We start from the raw sequence: 19,205 nt of genomic DNA, 5'->3' as shown, positions 1-19,205 counted from the left end.
CTTGCTGACTGAAGCAGACACGTCAATTTACCATAAGGTTGCATCAAAACAGGATATAGATTATTAGAATTTCAAAATAAAATTTCAGTGTGCATTATTATTATTATTATTATTATTATTATTATTATTATTATTATTATTATTATTATTATTATTATTATTATTATTATTATTATTATTATTATTATTATTATTTATTATTATTATTATTGTTATTATTATTATTTTTATTATTATTATTATTATTATTATTATTATATAAATAGGGAAAGATTTACCATAAGCAAATATGTCAAATTGTATTCTACAGCATGCTGTGGTTCATATAGAAGATATTTTTCATGTTTGACATTAAAAATAAAGGAGCAACATCAAACACTGTTGCACAAACACAAAAGTATTACATTAAAACAATAACTGTGGAAAAGGAAAGAAGCAGTCACATTGCAAACAGGTAAATGGCTAAGACACCATATTTAGATATTACGGTATTAGCTACATTTTGACCTTCTTGGGAAAACTGTAAGAAAAGAACATTATTTATTCTGTCTGGAAGTAAAGAAACTAATGGTCTCAGTCGGTTCCAAATCTGGCTAACATGAAAACTAAATTTTGGATTCCCTGGTTTTTGTATTTTTTTAGCTAATAACATCTACAACAGCTTGTTAAAAAAATATTTACAGAAACATTGAATTTCACTTTGGATAAATAAAATAGATTTTTTTTTAATTAAATATGACTGATTGAGTTGCTTTAATGTGGTTGCTAAGATGTCGGACTGAATCCACCATGAGAAAAGATTTCATGCATTGTTTGTAGTTTTAGTTTCATGGAGTCTAATTGATTTTACATTCTCATTTCAGAATTTTTGGGGCCAAATAGTTGAGCTGAAGGAAACCCCCCAATGTTATGGACACGTCAGTATTTTGGCTATGATGACACAGTAATATATTATTGTCTATCAGCAGCATAAGCCACAGTTCTTGCAATACTAAATCATTTTTGTTCGAAGAAATCTACATTTCTAGAGGCCTACGACTGAAGCTGCTGGGCTGGCACTTTGTGTGATCTTAGTTTGCTGAGATATATTCCAGTTACGTGACACAAACATTTTGAAGCAATTTAGCCTCTAATTAAGAATATTTATGAGAGATGCATGAATATATAAAGAGTCTGAGTTAATTTTTTGGTTTGATTTTGAAACAGACTCAGAATCATTTTAAACAGGGAAACATTAAGCTACACATGTGGAAATAAAATATAAAAAAAACACAGACTGAATATTAGAGTTTTATTTATTTATTTTTTTTCTATCCTATAATTTATTTTAAGTCTGCTGGTTGCTATAATCTTCTTGAGTCTGAAGAGACCTATTTTTCAATGAATCTAAATGTTGATATTAAGTGATGTAGATTATTCTTGTTTAAAAATAAATGAGGAGACCTTTTCAAAGATTCATAAAGAAACAAATTCAAAGAAGGCTTGTTTTTATCCCACATAGTTTAAATTTTAGTAATTGAGCTCATAAGTGGGTCTTTTATTGAAAATGTTAAAAATAATACTACCTCCTTTGTATTTGAAGACGGAAAAGCGTCGCGCTTTTATTTTGAAATGTATAAAAGACTGTTATTTTGTTTAACTTTGCGTTTTGCTGGATTCCGTGAGAGGATTTCTTCTCTCTGCTGTGGGACTCAGCATTCAGTCTGCAAAGTTCACTGGGGAACCAGACGCTCTATTGAAGAAGAGTCTCTATTTGTACCAGGATCATAAACACTGTGGAAAAGTGGACTATTTGTTTTTTTACATTTAACCAGCTGTTGCAGGTAACTATAAGTACCGTAAATAGATATCACTTAATTAATTTACTGTTTTTGAAGTAGTTTTGCCTTAGAAAAAGAAGGTAGTTTGTCCTTAAGTTGATCTTTATTTAATACTCTAATAGGAGCTGCTCTGATTTCTATTCAGTTTGTTAATTAGTTTATAAATGAGTTCATTAGTAGATGAAAAGTGTTTGTAGCAGGAGGGATTCTGTCTTTTTATTATGATTAACTGTTTATTCTGTGTATTTTATTATTGGAGATAAGATTATTCTTGGACTGTTTTTTTTTTTTTTTTTCAAGTAATAATGAAGTGAAGCTAAACTATGCCAGATGAGGAGGTCTGAATGAGGAAAATTTACAGACAAATTATTGGTGAATTTATTGTAATTTTACCTCCATTTTTACTTAGTGGGTTGTTCTTATGGCATGTTTTATAGTTGGCATACTCAAGATGATCTTTCCTGGAATTTCTTGTTCATAAATATAAACTTTAAATCCAGTATTTCTAGCAATACATCTTATATCCTCATGTTTATATGAAAGCAAGTATCCTTCTGATCCCTGACAATGATAGATTTGGAGATTAAATCTATTCAGTTGGTTGATTAAATTAAATATCTAAACTTTCTGCAGACATTTTCAGGAGATGATAACTGAACCTAGCTCAATGACTAATACTGCAATAATTTTAGAGATTAAAATCTAAACTTTAATGAAAGTGAACATACTGCATTTTTCTTTTTTTTTTTACTTATCAAATTGAACTAACGGCACAACTTGATGGAACCAATTTTTTTTATTAATGTTACCTAAAAGTTTAGGGAAAATTTGGTGATGGATTAATTATTTAATCATGGATTTACAAATAATATATGATTGTAGATGTAAAACCTTTAAAAAGTTTCCCCTGCACTAAACCAATGCAGATGATGGTTTGAATAATCCAGCTATCCTTGCTTAAGTCTTAAGTCTTAAGATCTGGATCTCTTCAGACTTTTTGCTGCCCATACATGTTTTTCTTTTAAGTGATGCTGAAATCAACCCTGTATTTTAATCAGATTTTTGGGTTTTTTCTCAAAATTTGTCTTCTGTATTTTTTATTTATTTTGTGGATTATAGATTTTCCTAAGTGAGCCTTTACCTAAAAGTTACATTTGTGTCTTAGAATAGAAAATTGCACTATAAATCATTTTAAAATACTTTGTTTACTTCATTTGCATGAGGAGTTCCATCTTTTGCACCCTGCCAAGGCCTTTTTCTGTCTCCTTTCTCCATTTAAAACTTCCTTGATCCGCCACAGTTCTAGATGCCGTTAGCAGAACAACCAGCGAGCCCCTCTCATTTGGCTTTAAAAGCAGCTCTGTCTTTCTTTAAATGATTTGTACATTTACAGCTACTGAAAGCAGCCATAAACATGAGCAGGTTGTCATTCATTGGGAATGTTGTGCGACTGTTGTGGCTGTAATCTTTAAAGCTCAGTCACTGTGTTAGATGAACACTGCAATCTTTTGTATTTTCATTTCCAATGTTTTGGGTTTTTGTTGCTGAGACATGGAAAAAGGCTTTGAAATTAATGATCATATCATTATATCATCATGGTAAATATTAAACTAAACTAAACTATACAGGGAAAACTAGTCTGGATTTCTCTCCTTTAAGATAACAATTGCTTTGTCAGCATCATCGGCAGCAAGCACACTTTTATAGAAGAATATTGTTCTTGGCTTTATTGCAGTTAACAGGTTTATTAGTTTTCCTATATAACTCTTGGTAAGAAAACATGGCAACAATAATTATTCTTTTAAAGTGTATAAATAATTAGCAAATCACACATTATTTTATATCATTATTTGTTTAAAGATAGATCGGATTAAGATTAAATGTAGGTGCTAGGAATTCCTAACTAGACATTTATCTACCTAAACAGTTGTGCTATTGCCCGTTTTCTCAAATAATAGGTCAAAATATGCCATGCATAAGCTGACTTCAGCTTTATAGAGACATCAGCATCTTTATCTTTCTGCAATAAGCTTCAAAACTCCTTTTAGAAACATAAATCTTCCAGATCTGATTTCATCCTCTTTTTTTTATTTTTTTTAGCATCTATTTAAATGTAATATGTCCTTCGATTATTTTGGTTTGTTTTGGGCCTGTTTCTATTTCTTGTCTTTAAAGGCACGACTCAGTTATAAACTTTCAAGCTTTAGAACACATCAACAGAATGTGAAAGTTGATTAAATCTGTCATGAGGTTTCCTACTACTGTTGTCTCTGAAAAGCTCTTCCATCCAGTTTGATGCGTAAGACCTGTCAAGATTTATTTTTGCGCCTGCAGCTACACATCGGATTTAGACAAGTTTTATAAACTTAAAGTCTTAAAAAAAAAAATCACAATTTACTGTTCCTTGCTAAATGTGGTTCATTTTGGACTTTCTAAGGTTCTAAGTCAAATTCTATTTGTTTCTTTTAGCTACAAGGAGCTTAACAAATTTAGCTATGATGACTAAACAACTGAACAGCTCATTGATTTTATAGTGATGTTTAAGAACCTGGGAAATAGGTTATTTCTGCTGTTATTGCTATCTGAAGCTCTAGTGTTTTGTATCAGAGGCAGAGCTGCAGTCTTGAAGTGAAAAGAAAAATGGAAAACAAAAGATTCTCACATGCAATTTCTAGATAAAACAGCCATGTCAGGAAGGAGACAGATTTTCTAACTCAAAGAAGTCCTTAAATGGAGGAAACTCATACAGTATGCTAACTTCAAAGTTATTTATACCAATCATTGACATACATTTTTGTGTTTTTATTGTTTTAGAATTTTTTTAGCGTGCGTCTGGTCTTATATCCAACAGAGAATCTTTGGAATAAGAAAGATTAGTCTGATGTATAGAAGACCCTTAAACCTCAAAGAGTGTCATATAATCCACTGTTGATTCAGCATTAATGAAGGATCTTTCATAGGTTCTCAGAATCTGCTGATGTCCAACCATCTCTGAACAATATATGGGTTAAATCCCAGACAGGTTGCCTCTCCATCACACTGGTTTCCATTAGCATCAATCTGAAGTGTAGTTTTAGTGCATTTTGACCAATCAGATGCAATGGTTATGTATGAGGAGGTATATTCATAGTTTAAATTAGTGTATGGCTGTTGGAACCATAATATAGTTAATGATTATGGAACTGATTGTACAGTATAGGTTTGATTCAAACATATACAATGGGTTTTGGTTTTAGTAGGAAATATTACATATGAATAATGGTATATTTCATGAACTTTTGTCAGGGCTAATTAGGGATACCTTTATCTATTTGTCAATTAAATGTATTTATTTCTAGATAAAGTTTAACTTTAATCTATTTATGTTATACAATGTGGTATTTTTGATAGTCCACAGGACCAACAAGCCTTTTCTTAACCTGCTTGCGTATTTTAGACATTATTGTTGTTTCTTAAAGGAATGTGGGGGGGGACACAGCTCATCTAATAAGTTGGTGTCATTATCTGTACCCATTTGACTCATGTGGTTTCAAAGCTTCTGGTGGTCCAAAGTTGGGCAAACCATAAGGAGACGCCCCATTATCATGGTGTCACCAAAGGTTTCGCTGGAAGAATTGATGCTTTTTCTTCCCCATGCATTGGAAAACTATGCTTGGATAAGGCTTTAAAAATATCTGTCTGTGTCTAAGAGTTACTTCTTTAAACTCTGTTGTCTTTGTTACTTAGGAACAGTATGTTCTAATAACTTGATACTTTTATTGGGTTCTGGTCTGGTTTTGGATCTTACACTAACCTGTAAATCAGCTGTTCCTCTGTAGTATCCTTGTGTGTGTTGGATTCAACAATCCGTATTATTTCACTTCCATGATACCTGAATTTGGATATAAGCAGATCTTGATACTAGTCCTCTGTTTTCTTTATTGTTATTATTATTGTTGCTGTTCTTTTTTTAAGCGGCTGTCATAAACTCCCCTCTACAAGCAAATATGACTTCTTGAATATTCTTAAAGTCTAATACTGCTGGGAGAAGCTGATCTGCAGCGTAGAGTCACACCAGGTGGAAAGATGCCTATATATAGATTTTATTTTTTTAAATCACCTTTGGTAAATTGGCTTTATAAGTTAAATCTGTGAATTCTATACATTTATTCTTGTTATTTTTAATTTGTGAGACTATATATGCTTTACTGCTTGGCTCCTTGGTATAAAAATGATATGACACAGAGACACATTGATCGTTCTTCTGGAGGAGCACTTATGTTCTAGGCTTGAACATAGCTTTCTGATGATAGTGGGGGAGGTTTTAAATATCTTCAAAGCTAACTGTTATAGAGCCAGAGCAAAGAGGTGCATCACTGGGTAAGTTGAGTTTGAAAGAAAGCATATTTTATCTAAGATATGTGATGCTTCTCTTCCAGTCTCCAAATGGAGCCTTGTCAGTGGGAATGGTGTCATGGAAAGTTGAATCTCTTAGACATATTAAATAAAACTATGGTGGTCTCTGTCAGAAAAAAACAAAAAACATTAAGAATTCAAACTTCTGAAAACAATAATTCAATTGAATTCAGTTTATTTATATAGCGCCAATTCACAACACATGTCATCTCAAGGCACTTTACAGTTCAACTAGATCATCCAGTCAGATTGATTAAAAGTTTTCTATCTAAGGAAAACCAGTTGATTGCATCGACTCATTGACTTGAAGGCAATCCCTCACACTAAGCATGCTTGTAGCAACAGTGGAGAGGAAAAACTCCCTTTTAACAGGAAGAAACCTCCAACAGAACCAGGCTCAGTGTGAGCGGCCATCTTCTGAGGCCGACTGGGGTTCAAGGAGACAGAAGCAGAGATACAAAAAGCAGCTGTAAAAGGCGGCCCCGTTCAGGAAACACACAGCCAGGCAGAAGGGCTCTGAGGATGAACAGAGCGCATCCACAGTCAGAGAAACAGGACTACACTGGAAAAACAGGCCGATCTCCAACATCTATAAACAAAGCAGCAGCACAGCTGATATTTCTCTCCAGGGTGGTGTCACAGCCAAACAGGAACAGACGCGGTGAAGCTGATATGAGAATAAGCAGAGTGAGCATAATGTTAGAGATTAAACTAACAGATTCTGCAGAGTGGAAGAATAGAGATAGAATTCAGCAAAATTATGAAAAAGGGGTCACTAGGTCCTCTGGAAGTCTAAGTCTATAGGAGCATAACTATAGAGATAGCTCAGGATAACTGTGGCACTCTAACTATAAGCTTTATCAAAAAGGAAAGTTTTAAGCCTACCCTTAAATTTATTTAAATTATATTTATTTATCATTTATTTATTTATTTTCAATAACAAAATAGATAAATTAACAGAGTTCAAACGGTCAAGCTTCGTCCATGGATGCGACTTTTATTTTTGTTGATTTATCTAATAAAACACTGAAAACCTTATGTCCTAGATTAAAAAAAATATATAATTTAGGACACTAGTCTTTGTCTTTGAGAAATGCGTATTTACTGAGATGATACCTGTTATAAAAGCACACATAATGTAAAGAGTTTGTTCAAAGAAGATTGCCAAAGATCCCTCTATGTATGTTCCAACTTTAAGAAATGTTATAGGAATAAACATTGTACCACAGTATTTATTTCAAGGCACATTTTTACTCATAACACCAGCAAGTATCAGAAACTAAAAGCATTATAAACTATTTTTGTTGCATGTGTCTGATCTTCCTAAATAGCTATTCTTTCATTCAGTGCCTGTGACGTCACGTCTGCTGCCTCACGCTGTCAGCGGAGGAAATTTTCTACTTTATGTGCTTTCATTGTTTAAAGATGGTCAGTGTTTGATATAAACAACGGGGCAGGATGTAAAAACAGTTGTTTTACAGCTTTGAGTCACAATGAACATGTTTGATGTTGATGACACACCATCAGTTATCACCGGCAGCCACCTGAACTTCCTCTTGCATTCATTAGCACCCATTAGTCCTACATTTGAACTGAGGCTATTTATTCAACATTTTCAGGGTTCATTACTTCTTTTATTAAATAATCCAGCAGGAATATTTGCTGTTTAAAGGCTCCCTGTTGTGTTATTGTTGACATAAGGGAGTTTAGGATGTATGAGTGTGATATGGCCTGTTATAAAATGTTTGTAAATCTGGGTCTTTTCTATTTGAATGTATGCTATAGTAGAGCAAACAATAAGATGGAGAAAAGCGGCTAAAAAAAACTAGATTAAAAAAAACAGCATTACTGGTTGAGAAAATAAAGGTTTAGATATTGAGGCAGGATAAGACAATGAGTTTATTCAAACAAACACATAGAGCCGTCAGCATTGCCACCAGTTACAATAAACTTGATGGCAATGCCAGCTTTTAGGTCAGTTTAAAAAGCCATAGTTACTTTAATTACTATATGCTGGTTTAATGGGAGATATTTTAAATTTAGAAAGTGAATGAATACTTTTTTATTTCTATTAAACAAATTTTTACATAGAATGAAATTAATTAAATTTCTTCCTTAAGTCAGATTCATAGTTGTCCATAATTTCAAGATGCCTGATGTACAAAGATGATCTACTTATTTATATTAGAATCTAAACACTGTGTGGGGCAATCAAACTATTCAGGTAGGAGGAGGTTCTGTGTGTCAGAGGTGTCCTTTAACAAACCTGACTTTGTTGTATCGGTTCTGTTTGAAGGAATGTGTTGAATTGACTGCATCTATTGGGAGAATTTTGAATGTTTGACACAAATCATAAAGTTCATAATGTAGTTCTGAAAATAAACGAAAATGTATGTAAACTGTTGAATTGGTAGACAGTTGTTAAAAAACTGTCAGAAACAAATATCTTGTTGATTTGAAAATGGTAAAATCAGAAAGTTCATCCTATCTGATCTAAAACAGGAAACATTTAAGTCGGATTTAATGTCAGAAAGGTTAAAAAAAACAATGTTTCTCGTATTTCTACTGTTAAGTGTGAATGCTCTACATTTAAAACAAAACAGGCAAAAATCCCTTTAAAATATAATATTACTTCACTTCAAAATATGATATTATTAATATTTACTAAACAACTTTTTTTAAAAGTTGTCTGACGCTAGTAACCATATTTATTATCAGCTTCATATTTGTAGCTGTGAATATATTTAGTGTATGTTTGCACAGCTGGCAGTAGGCCTTCAGCTCATCTAACAGTAACACCATCAAAACCAACTCTGTTTTCTGCTGCTACAGAACAATGTTTATTGTGTCATTTTGTTCATATTTACTCACCATAATATAGGTGTAAAACTTTATGTTAATAGCATTCATCCAATTTATCCTGCGTGTTCTTGGTAGAGGAACTCGCTTGTAAATGTTTGTTTTGTCCCATATAGTCTTATTATCATTTTAGCAACACAATGGGGTCTTTGCAGCTTTATTGTTTTTCATTTCTAGTAATTAACCATAGAGATGTGGTCTGTTATTGTATCTCTGTAGAAAGTTGGGCTGATCAAATATTAAGTTGTGTTGAGTGAGCTTTATAGACACCAGCTGCTGCATTCATTTCCTGAACACCTTTCTTATTGTCATGTATCTTTAATATGAGCAAACAGCATAAAAAAAGGTGCGAGAGGATATTTCCATCTCCCATCTTTTGTGTCCTCTCTTGTTTATATATTCAGATTTTGCATTCGGTGATAAAAGCTGCTTTTGACCACATGCAAAACAGATAGTGAAATGTAGCGCAGGTGGCAAACTGGATGCTTTTTGTTCAGCATGATAAATACTCTACTCTTTATGCATCATACATCTCTAAAGAATTATTTTAAATATGGAATCCACAACTAAACAAAAATGTTCACAGAGGTAGAAATGAAAATAAGACATTTGTTGAATTTTCATTTAAGCTCTTGTCTCTCTTCTCTCAGCAGAAATGTCAGGGATTCGGAAGAAGCTGGTGATTGTTGGAGATGGAGCTTGTGGGAAAACATGTCTTCTTATAGTTTTTAGTAAGGACCAGTTTCCTGAGGTTTATGTCCCTACAGTATTTGAGAACTACATTGCAGATATCGAAATTGATGGAAAGCAGGTTGGTACTGTTGACACTAAAGAAGGTTTTTACACTAGAAAAACGATCTAGAAATAAGTAAAACTATCTGAAATTAAGTGTATTTACCTGTAATTTGAGTAGGTAAATGAGATATTTGCAAATGGAATGAGTATTTCTACTCTTAAAATAAGATAATTAGATAATATGCACTTGAAATAAGACAATGCAATTGTGTTTCCTTATTTTAAATCTAAATTTTGGGGTTCCAATGGCAAAATGTCTCCTCAACTCAAGAACAAATTGACTTATTTTAAGAAAAAATGACGTATCTAGAATTAGATTTTTTTCCATTGTAGAAGTCATTTTTTTCCAAGTCAGTAGAGTTTTTCCACTGTATTTGTGTCATAAATGTTATATGTTTACCATATAAATTGATATACATTAATGTTAACTTCACAGGAATAAATCCAACATCTATTTCATTAATTAGTATTATGTTTATATGAGCAGCAAAGATATATCAAGTGAAATACTTAAAAATCCTAAATTTGAAGTTTTTTTCAATACAGCTTTTACCACTGAAAACTTCAACTTCTCTTATTATAATTATTAATCATATGCAATAGCATTGAATTGTACGAAGTACAATGATATACAATATCATTAATAATAGAGAGCATATAAATGTTTTAGGGGAATAAATGTCTGGTAGCTTAATCGTTACCAAAAAGAGGTTGCAGCTGATGTGCTAATTAACAAGAGAAATGTCATTTATGCCATTTAATATAAGAAAAACCTACTTTAAGTTCAACTCTAACTGTGTCCCAAAGATAAAATTATGTTTTACTCAGGCCACTTCAGCCCCCAAATAAGGAGTTGTTGATTACATAATTAAACACAGTCAACAGACCATAGATATCAAAATAATGTATATTTTTTTAAGTAAACCTGCTGGTTTCTGTTGAAAAATTTATGATTAACTTTAAAGGTTTGTTGCACTGGTTATCACCCCATAGTCATCTTTCACAGAGAGAGAAATAAAACTGATTGGCAGATTGTGGAGAACTTGTCTGCATCTACTAGCTGTAGATGGGAGGTTTTCATTCAGTAATTACTTTTAATTACTTGTGGTCTTGGAAATTTTGGGAATAAAATGGTCTTTGGCTTCCTTGTTTATTTACCTCAGCTGTGAGCTGATGTGCTCAATTTTTTTTCTTTTTCTAAATATTGTAAAAGCTTCAGATATGAATGTCAAAACCTTTGTGGCATAATCCTCTCTTCAGATGGAGAGTTGTGACACCTTACATTTGTTTTTGTTTTTTTCTTGAAGAGCTCTGCCGTCAGAGCTAAAGATGATAACTTATGTTTAGGGGTTCTGTTCTCTCAATCTGACCATTGGTGCAGAATCACCGCTTGGCAAAACAGGAAATTACTTTACTTCCTGGTTTCCTGTTCAGACGGGAACAAGGATGTCTCCTGGCAATCCCCCTCCCTCTCCCAGAACTCTACTGCTGCTCCTGTCCGATAAGTTCTTTATTTCCTGTCTTCGTGCTGGTTGATTTAGCACGCAGGGAGCGGTCTATGGTTGTTTTCTGTAAAATAAATATGTAATGAAACTCTTTTTGGAGAGAGATAATTAAGTACCCCTGAATCCCCTGAAAGAAGTTCCGGTTCAACTATATCTAAGAAATGCTATTGTATTACGTTTTTGTTCAACTTATAAATTTGTTTAAAAAAACTGTTTTGAATCTATGGCTATTTTCCCCCTCGCTCTTTTACTTAAAGTCTGCAGCTCACACCTTCTCCAGTGGGAACATAATGATCTGTTTGCTCATGCTGTCTCAACAGTGTTGGGCCACCTCCCACCCTCTGCCTCTGCAAACCTCTATTTTAGGACTTATGACTGATTCTAGTGCTTACTGTGGGAACATCAGATTTTACTCAAAAGCTCCACCTTTAGAACTTGAAAAGTGAGTTAGCTTAGTTAAATAACAGTACGGCTGTTCGTGTTTAGCTCTTTGTTTATAAAGCTCTTGGCTTTGGTAAATGTTCTTAAATTTAAAACATTTATTAGACTTTGTTACACAGCCAATGTCTAGGGGTTCTGGGGAGGTAACTTAAAAATGTGTCCAGATCAAAAAAGGGGAATGTAAAATGATTTATTACAAAAGATGGTTAATCAGATCCAAAACACAATACAGCTTAACCCAATTAAAACAAAAGAAAAGGGCAAACAAATTCAAGAATGGTTAAGAGCAAATTAGATTACAAACTGTCCAAACCAGTCAGACTAAGTTTTAACACAAAACAACCCAAAATAAAATCATTTATAATAGTTAGAATGTTTGATTAATGACAATAACACAACCTAACCATAAGAGAAGAGTGTAAGTTAAGAGAACTTGCTTGAAGTTTGTCTTCTATCTAAAAAAAAAAAGACCACATAAGCATAAAAAAACGTTGTTGATGTTCCTAAAATTTACAGTCATTTTTATTCTTTTATAGCATGTGTAGAATATTTAGTGGCTTTAACAGCTTACAGTGTAATTTGTTGAATTATGTAATAATAATGCTATTGTAAAATGTTAGTAGTTAAAAGTACACGGGTTTCCATGAAGGGTCCTTGACTGATTGTTGACTGGCTGTTTTTTTTTTGTTGGGTTAAACTTCCCTGGAAACCAGTGACCATTCGGCTGACTTAAGGCCCAAAGGGGAACTTTTAAACTACGACTGTGACTGTGCGTCACAATGACGTCCGTAACTGTTCAGACTGAAGCCTTACAGCAGTCGCATTTTAATCAGTCTATGTAGGCCCCCGCCAAAAAGATTTGATTTCAGAAAAAAAAATGGATTCCTTGGATATCAACTCTCAGTGCTCACTTTTTTTACTCCACGCATCCCTTGTGACATTTTATTACTGAATGTGTAAAATTTCTACTATATATTAACAGAAATGGCATTAATATTGTCCTTTCAACATTTGGTGGGCTGTGGGCTTATGATTAACCTGAGCAAAATAAACTAAATCAAAGACTTACCATGACGATGAAGCTGATCCCAGTGGGAAATTTGTCCTCTGCATTTGTCCCTAACTATGTAGGGGCAGTGATAGCCATGCCGGTCCAGGGACTGACTGCAGTTCTACTGTAAGGTGGCTTGGTCAAGGTCAATGACCGGCGTACCTGATATGTAACAACCATACCATGCATAGTGCTCTAGGAGACTATAAGGCTATGCATGCTTTGGAAAGAAAAAATAAATCCGACTTCTTTTTTTTACAACTAGACTGCTGCCTGAAATATTTAAAACCAGCTGTGCTAAAGCTGAGAAACATGGAAAACCTGTAGGACAACTGCCCCCTAGGACCAACTTTGGACACGCCTGGTGTACTGTGTAGACCATTCCTTAAAGTTGCAATGAATGTAGCTTTGAATATCAAACATATGTCTCTACACACAACACAAAAAGTCACACATTGTGACTGTGATAACACAGTGGCTCATGACTGCTGTTTCAGTCTGGAAAGGAGCAGGTCAAATGTGGGAATCACAGAGTCAGTGGAAACAGGTTAGAAACAATCAAATAAGAATGCAAAACTTTTTTTTTTTTTAAGAAAAATTCTTACAGCAGCTAGTTATTGAAATTTTATAGATATACCTAGTTCTACTGAATGCAATAAAGGGCATTGTGAAAAATATTGCCCAAATATTGTTTATCTCCAGCTGGATAGACTTTTTCTGCTCTGGATGCCCATGCTACAGTAGATGTATGTTTTAGTAGCAAAGTATTTTTTGGAAATTTTGATAAACAGGAAGAAAGAACTGTGGATTAATTATAATAAATGTGATTATTAGATATGTGTCTTCTTTCTCCAGGTGGAGCTTGCATTGTGGGATACTGCAGGCCAAGAGGACTATGACAGACTGAGACCTCTCTCTTACCCCGACACAGACGTCATCCTTATGTGCTATTCTATCGACAGCCCCGATAGTTTAGGTGAGAACATTTGAAAGCTTGTTTTGTTTATAAACAGTTGATCCCATCCCACCATTTGTTGGCTATAACTAATTTATTGTTGCTAGAACCCATATTCAGCACAGATTGAGCAAGTGGCGTAGTACATCCTAAATAGGTAACCAGTCTCCCCACAGAGAAACTCTATGCCTCTCTTACTCCTGCAGACCAGAGAGGGTACTGCACAAGGGTTGTGAAATTTTCCTATTGCCAAACAGTGACTTTGTTTAATTAAAGATAAATCAGATGTCTTAACATCTGCAATATTGCTAAAAAAATAAAAAAAATAAAGAAACGGTTAACAAAATACTAGGTTAAATTTTCTTCACCAGCACCTCAAAACCTGTCTGAAGTTAACGCTTTAGTTAGCACGGTTCACCAGGATCTTAAACACAAAAACTCAGTAATGGAACTAATATAATTTCCCGTTGTTTTTTGTGTTATCTCTTAATATATGGGTAAATAATTTAACAAATTGTACTACAGTCTTATTTATTCTTTCTATTTTATTCTGTTATTGTAATTTGGTTGGACAGTTTATGAGTGACAGAAATATTACCAATATTACCAACAAAATCAAGGCTTTGTTGGGCTATTTTATAACGTCATGCTCAACGCTATTCATGACATTATGAAATGAAAAAGCTTCCTGGATGGGAAGCGAAACGTCTTCAAACTTGGAAACAGAGTCCATTGGATTATTTTTCTCTTTTTTTGGAATTACCAATATGCCGAAGCCTTAATTCATTCATATTCATTTAGTTATTGCTCATTAAGTACATTGAAAGTTCACAGTATAGACTGGAGTTGGTGCAACTGAAAACATTTTAAACCAAACAGTTTACTGAGCAATACCTACCTTATATCTAGACTGATCTGCTTGTTGGTCTAATAGCTCATTCACTTCCTCTCTTAATTTTCTCAGCCTTTTATTTCCTTTTCCCTTGGAACAGAGAATATTTCTGAAAAGTGGACTCCTGAGGTGAAGCACTTCTGTCCCAATGTTCCAATCATCCTGGTGGGGAATAAGAAAGATCTGCGTAACGATGAAAACACACGAAGAGAACTGGCCAAGATGAAGCAGGTAATAGCTCTGACATTCAGGGATTCAAGGCTCATGCCCCCTATGTAAAATGGCTGAGGAGGAAATAAAAGACTAAAACTAGAGATTAAATGAAAAGACTTTCCATATACAGTAAAATGTGTTGTGCACTGAGTTTCATCCAAACAGACAATCAGTCCATCACAGGAAAACACAGAGACAAACACCTTTGGGAAATTTAGAGACACCCTTTCGACTAACATGTATGTTTCTGAATGGTGGAGAAAGTTTTAGTAGTAGGGGTGCACTGATTGCAGGTTTCTGGCATATCATTGATTCAGATCTTTAAAAAGGACAGGACAGGTACAGATACAAGTCCATTATCTGAGGCCATGAGAATATCATTAGTGACTTTCACCAGAGCTGTTTCAGTGCTATGATGAGCTCTAAAGCCAGACTGAAACTCTTCAAAAAGTTCATTACGGTGTAAGTGGTCAGACACTTGTTTGGCAACTACTTTCTAAAGACTTTTTAGATAAGAAAGGAAGATTGGATATAGGTCTATAATTGGCTACGTCATCTGGGTCAAGAGATGGTTTCTTAAGTAAAGGTTTAATTACAGCAACCTTAAAAGCCTTTGGTACATATCCCTGTAAAAGGGATAGATTAATCACATCTAAAATGGAGGAGGAACACAGGGGGAATACTTTGTTAAATAACCTAGGTGGAACTGGATCTAACATACACGTTGAAGGCATAGATGAGGATTATGGTTTTGCCAACTCTCAAAGTTTAATTGGATCAAAGAAATCCAAAGTCGGCCCAATTCCACAGCCAGACACTGCCCTACCCCCCAGAGACGAACCAAGCACACTTCAGCCCCATTTACACTACCGTCGGAAAACCGATCGGTCCCGAGCTTGGTTGCTAACGACCATTTACATACCACGCCAGCATGGTTCCTTACCTCCTAGTGACGATCTATGGTACTACTGCTCTCTAGAGGTAAACAAGCAAATCAACATGGTGGTACCCGCAACAATCAGGAAGTTATGTTTTGTTATCATTGCGATATTTGGTTGTTTGCGGAGAGTTAGGCAAAGGCTGCCTTTGGTAAATTTACTTGACAGAGTCGGTTTTTGGGTTTTGGGAAGTGGATACGACAAACGATTGTCTAATCAGGGCTTACAGACGCAGGAAACAAAGAAAGGAGTTGAGGTTCATCAAACTGTTAAGCAGAATCATTACTAGAAATCATGTGGCACAGTACAGAAGCTAGTATTTTTATGAATGTCTGAAGTTTCATGATTACGGAGGCTGACTGTAAGGAGATGGCCCGGTCTGCTCAGTGCTCTTTGTTATCTGAGAACTGAGCTGGAAATGAACCGTGCCAAGACCTACTGATGAACTAGTACCATGTTAGTGCGGTTCAGTTGTGCTTGCCATTTACACTAAACTGTTATCCCGGTTACCGTGCTCGGACCGATCTCAGCACAGTTTCAAAAGGGTATTGTAAATAGGCCTTTAGAGAGCTGACAATCATTTTAATAGAATCTATTTTATCTATAAAGAATATTTATTTATCCTCCTGGATGAGTAGACAGTGCCATTGGACAGTTGCTTGCATTGTGACATTGACTTTGCAGCAATCGTTCATAGTTAACATGCATGTAGCAACAACAGAGAGAAAAAAAACCTATTAAAAAGAAACTTCCAGTAGAACCTGGCTCAGTATAATGGCTATTTTCCATGACCATCTCTGGGTTTTAAAAATGTCAGAAGACATGCATTATAAAAAGCACAGAAGCTATGATCTAAGAGTACTTACTATCTTAAAGAAGAATAGCTTAAAACAAATTATAGTAAGACAAAAGGTCATGTTACTTTCTTACTAGTATTTTTTTATTAATGGTATCTATCAATTCTAAACGCCTATGGTCTAATCCTGCAGGAGCCGGTAAAGACAGAAGATGGAAAAGAGATGGCCATTAGGATCAAAGCTTTCGGCTTCTTGGAGTGCTCTGCAAAGACAAAAGATGCTGTTCGTGACGTGTTTGACATGGCAACAAGAGCAGCCCTGCAGGTCAGAAAGTCCAATAAAACTATCAAAGGCTGCATGCTGCTGTGAGCCACACCCAGGCCTAACAGCCTTTACTGACCAGTGAAACTAAAGCAGGATGCACCAAAGGACTGACTTTTCATCAAATGGATCTTTGTACTGTATCTCTTTTTTTTATTTAAGGAAGAAACAAACTGGCAGGCAAGTGGGTTGAAGACAAACATACAAAGTACAGGGAATGGGCATTATTGTATATTATTATGACTAAAAGTGATGTTTAAAGCCTTTTTTGTTGTTGTTGCTTTTGTTCCATTCTGTTATTTCAAGACTTGCTGTGTTTTTCTACTCGGGTATTTTTTTTTTAAGCCTGGGCAAACACCATCCTTTTCAGCTTCTGTTGTCTTTACAGAAATAGTCCGGTGTTACAAGTCCAGCTATGTTTACAAGGGAAATGCCCTTTAACTGGTAGAGCTATTGCCTGCTTTAACTTTGCACATACCCATCTATGTACCCTGCATTTTGAATGGGCTAAAATATGAACAGAGGACCTTTTCGATATGTTGTAACAAATCAAAACAGTTAGCCCCTCTGGCAGATACAGAAAATGGCTGCTTGGGCTCCTGTACATTCTCAGGTTTATGTCTACAAACAGTATACATGAGACAGTCTGTGGCTTCTAATGCAAGGGAAATTATCTGTGAAGGAATAAGTTTTCCAATTGCCAGACTTCTCCTCGATAAGCATTATGTCATCAGTGGATGATCTGAGGGAGAGGTGACCAGCTGAGACAGAAGTCAGTGTGACTCATATGTGCACAGTAACAGTCAGGAGCAAAAGGAAGTCTGCGTATTGAAGATTCCACAAAGGTCATGGCCTGTTTGCTTATTGCACATTTTTCTGCTTCTTTTCAAATGAACCAGTCACACCTGCTGCTGGAATCTAAACAGTCGACCATTTGGCCCAGTCATGGAAATCACAACCTGTTTAAACATCTCACATTTCCAGTAAGAAGTTCTGTTCATGTCTGAGAAAAGCAAAGAAGAGTAAACTTCTTGACATGTTTAAAAGGCTTCCCTATGATTTATCTGCTTTGGAAGATAGCGTAGTAGCTTATTTTCCCTGTTGAGAAATACTGCTGTAGTTTGAATTTTAAACTCCAGGATGAATTACAAAAACTGACAAAACAAAAAAAGTTATTGCTTTATAGTTGCGTACCTACGTACAAATGAACTCATGCCATTTTATAGCAGCAAACCTCAACCTTTAAGCTAGTAATGCATTTACTTTTTGCCTGTATTGCTCATTTGTCTCCAAAGCTTTTTCACATGAAGAGTTTATATATTTTGAGTTCATCATGCTGCCTTACAATGCACAGAACCAAGCACACGGGTAGTAAGATGTGCAGCTATTGCCTTACACTGCAGCATGCAAATCAAGCCTAACATCATTTCTGGTTAATGACTGAGCAACAGTGTAGGTTAGATCCTGAAGTGCTGATTTTAAGAAGCTCAGCATGAAGGCAAAAACACATACTGGAGAATATATGTAGATTTAGACCTAGATTTATTTTGTCATTTTGTATACACAAGTGTAAACAAAAAGAAATTTAGTTAAGAATGATTTCCTTAATTAAAAAAAAAAATATTAATCTAGAGGCCTTGTGTTATGTGATAGCTGGGGCTTCATTTGGAAGGTTCATTAAGCTCTAAGCTAATGAATTTTCAGGAGGCTTTTAAGAAAACCGTATATAAAAAAGAGAGAAGAAAAAAAATCCCAGCAAAGCCACAGCAGGTGAAAAATTAAACCAGTCACTAATGGTATACTGCTGCTATTTTGTAAGCAGTTAACCTCCAGGAAAACCTAATTATAGTGAACAGTGACATACCGGGGAAAACCCTCTGGGTTACAGGTTTAACCATCTCAAGTCCATGAAAAATGCTTCTTTACTTTTCCTCTTTCGATAAACAGTAAAGTCATAACTGTATTTAAGATTATCTTGTGAATGTCATACATTAATCAATAAAATATTTTTGAAACATTACCTTTTGCATTTTTTTTCCTCTCTGAACATAGATAATTTAACATTCATATAAAATTTTTCCACATCTAACATCACATCCAACAGTATTGATCCTCATTAATGCTCTTTCCTTCTTAATTCGTTTGGAGATAATTAATTATTTCCAAAGGAGAGAAAAAAAATACAAAAGAGCAAAGAAATAAAATCAAATTGGAAGAAAATTG

The 19,205-nt window shown here is 34.6% G+C and overlaps 1 protein-coding gene across 3 annotated transcripts; it reads left to right on the top strand.

The window, feature by feature from the left end:
- Positions 1–1,670: 1,670 nt before the first annotated feature.
- LOC119773306 (rho-related GTP-binding protein RhoC-like) lies at positions 1,671–18,709 on the top strand. 3 transcript variants are annotated; one of them, XM_038270249.1, is made up of 5 exons: positions 1,671–1,823; positions 9,728–9,885; positions 13,722–13,842; positions 14,814–14,944; positions 16,854–18,709. In XM_038270249.1, the coding sequence occupies exons 2-5, from the start codon at positions 9,730–9,732 to the stop codon at positions 17,028–17,030; spliced, it is 585 nt and encodes a 194-aa protein (XP_038126177.1). In that variant the 5' UTR covers positions 1,671–1,823; positions 9,728–9,729; the 3' UTR covers positions 17,031–18,709. The 3 variants fall into 3 exon arrangements, with proteins under 3 accessions (XP_038126177.1, XP_038126176.1, XP_038126178.1); XM_038270248.1 differs by having other exon boundaries at positions 1,673–1,823; positions 9,725–9,885; XM_038270250.1 differs by lacking the exon at positions 9,728–9,885 and having other exon boundaries at positions 1,692–1,823.
- The last annotated feature ends 496 nt before the right edge of the window (positions 18,710–19,205 follow it).

The sequence above is a fragment of the Cyprinodon tularosa genome, unplaced genomic scaffold (genome assembly GCF_016077235.1).
Source record: "Cyprinodon tularosa strain WSP-4 unplaced genomic scaffold, ASM1607723v1 ctg759, whole genome shotgun sequence".
Lineage (NCBI taxonomy): Eukaryota > Metazoa > Chordata > Actinopteri > Cyprinodontiformes > Cyprinodontidae > Cyprinodon > Cyprinodon tularosa.
This window is presented reverse-complemented; position numbering and strand designations above follow the sequence as displayed.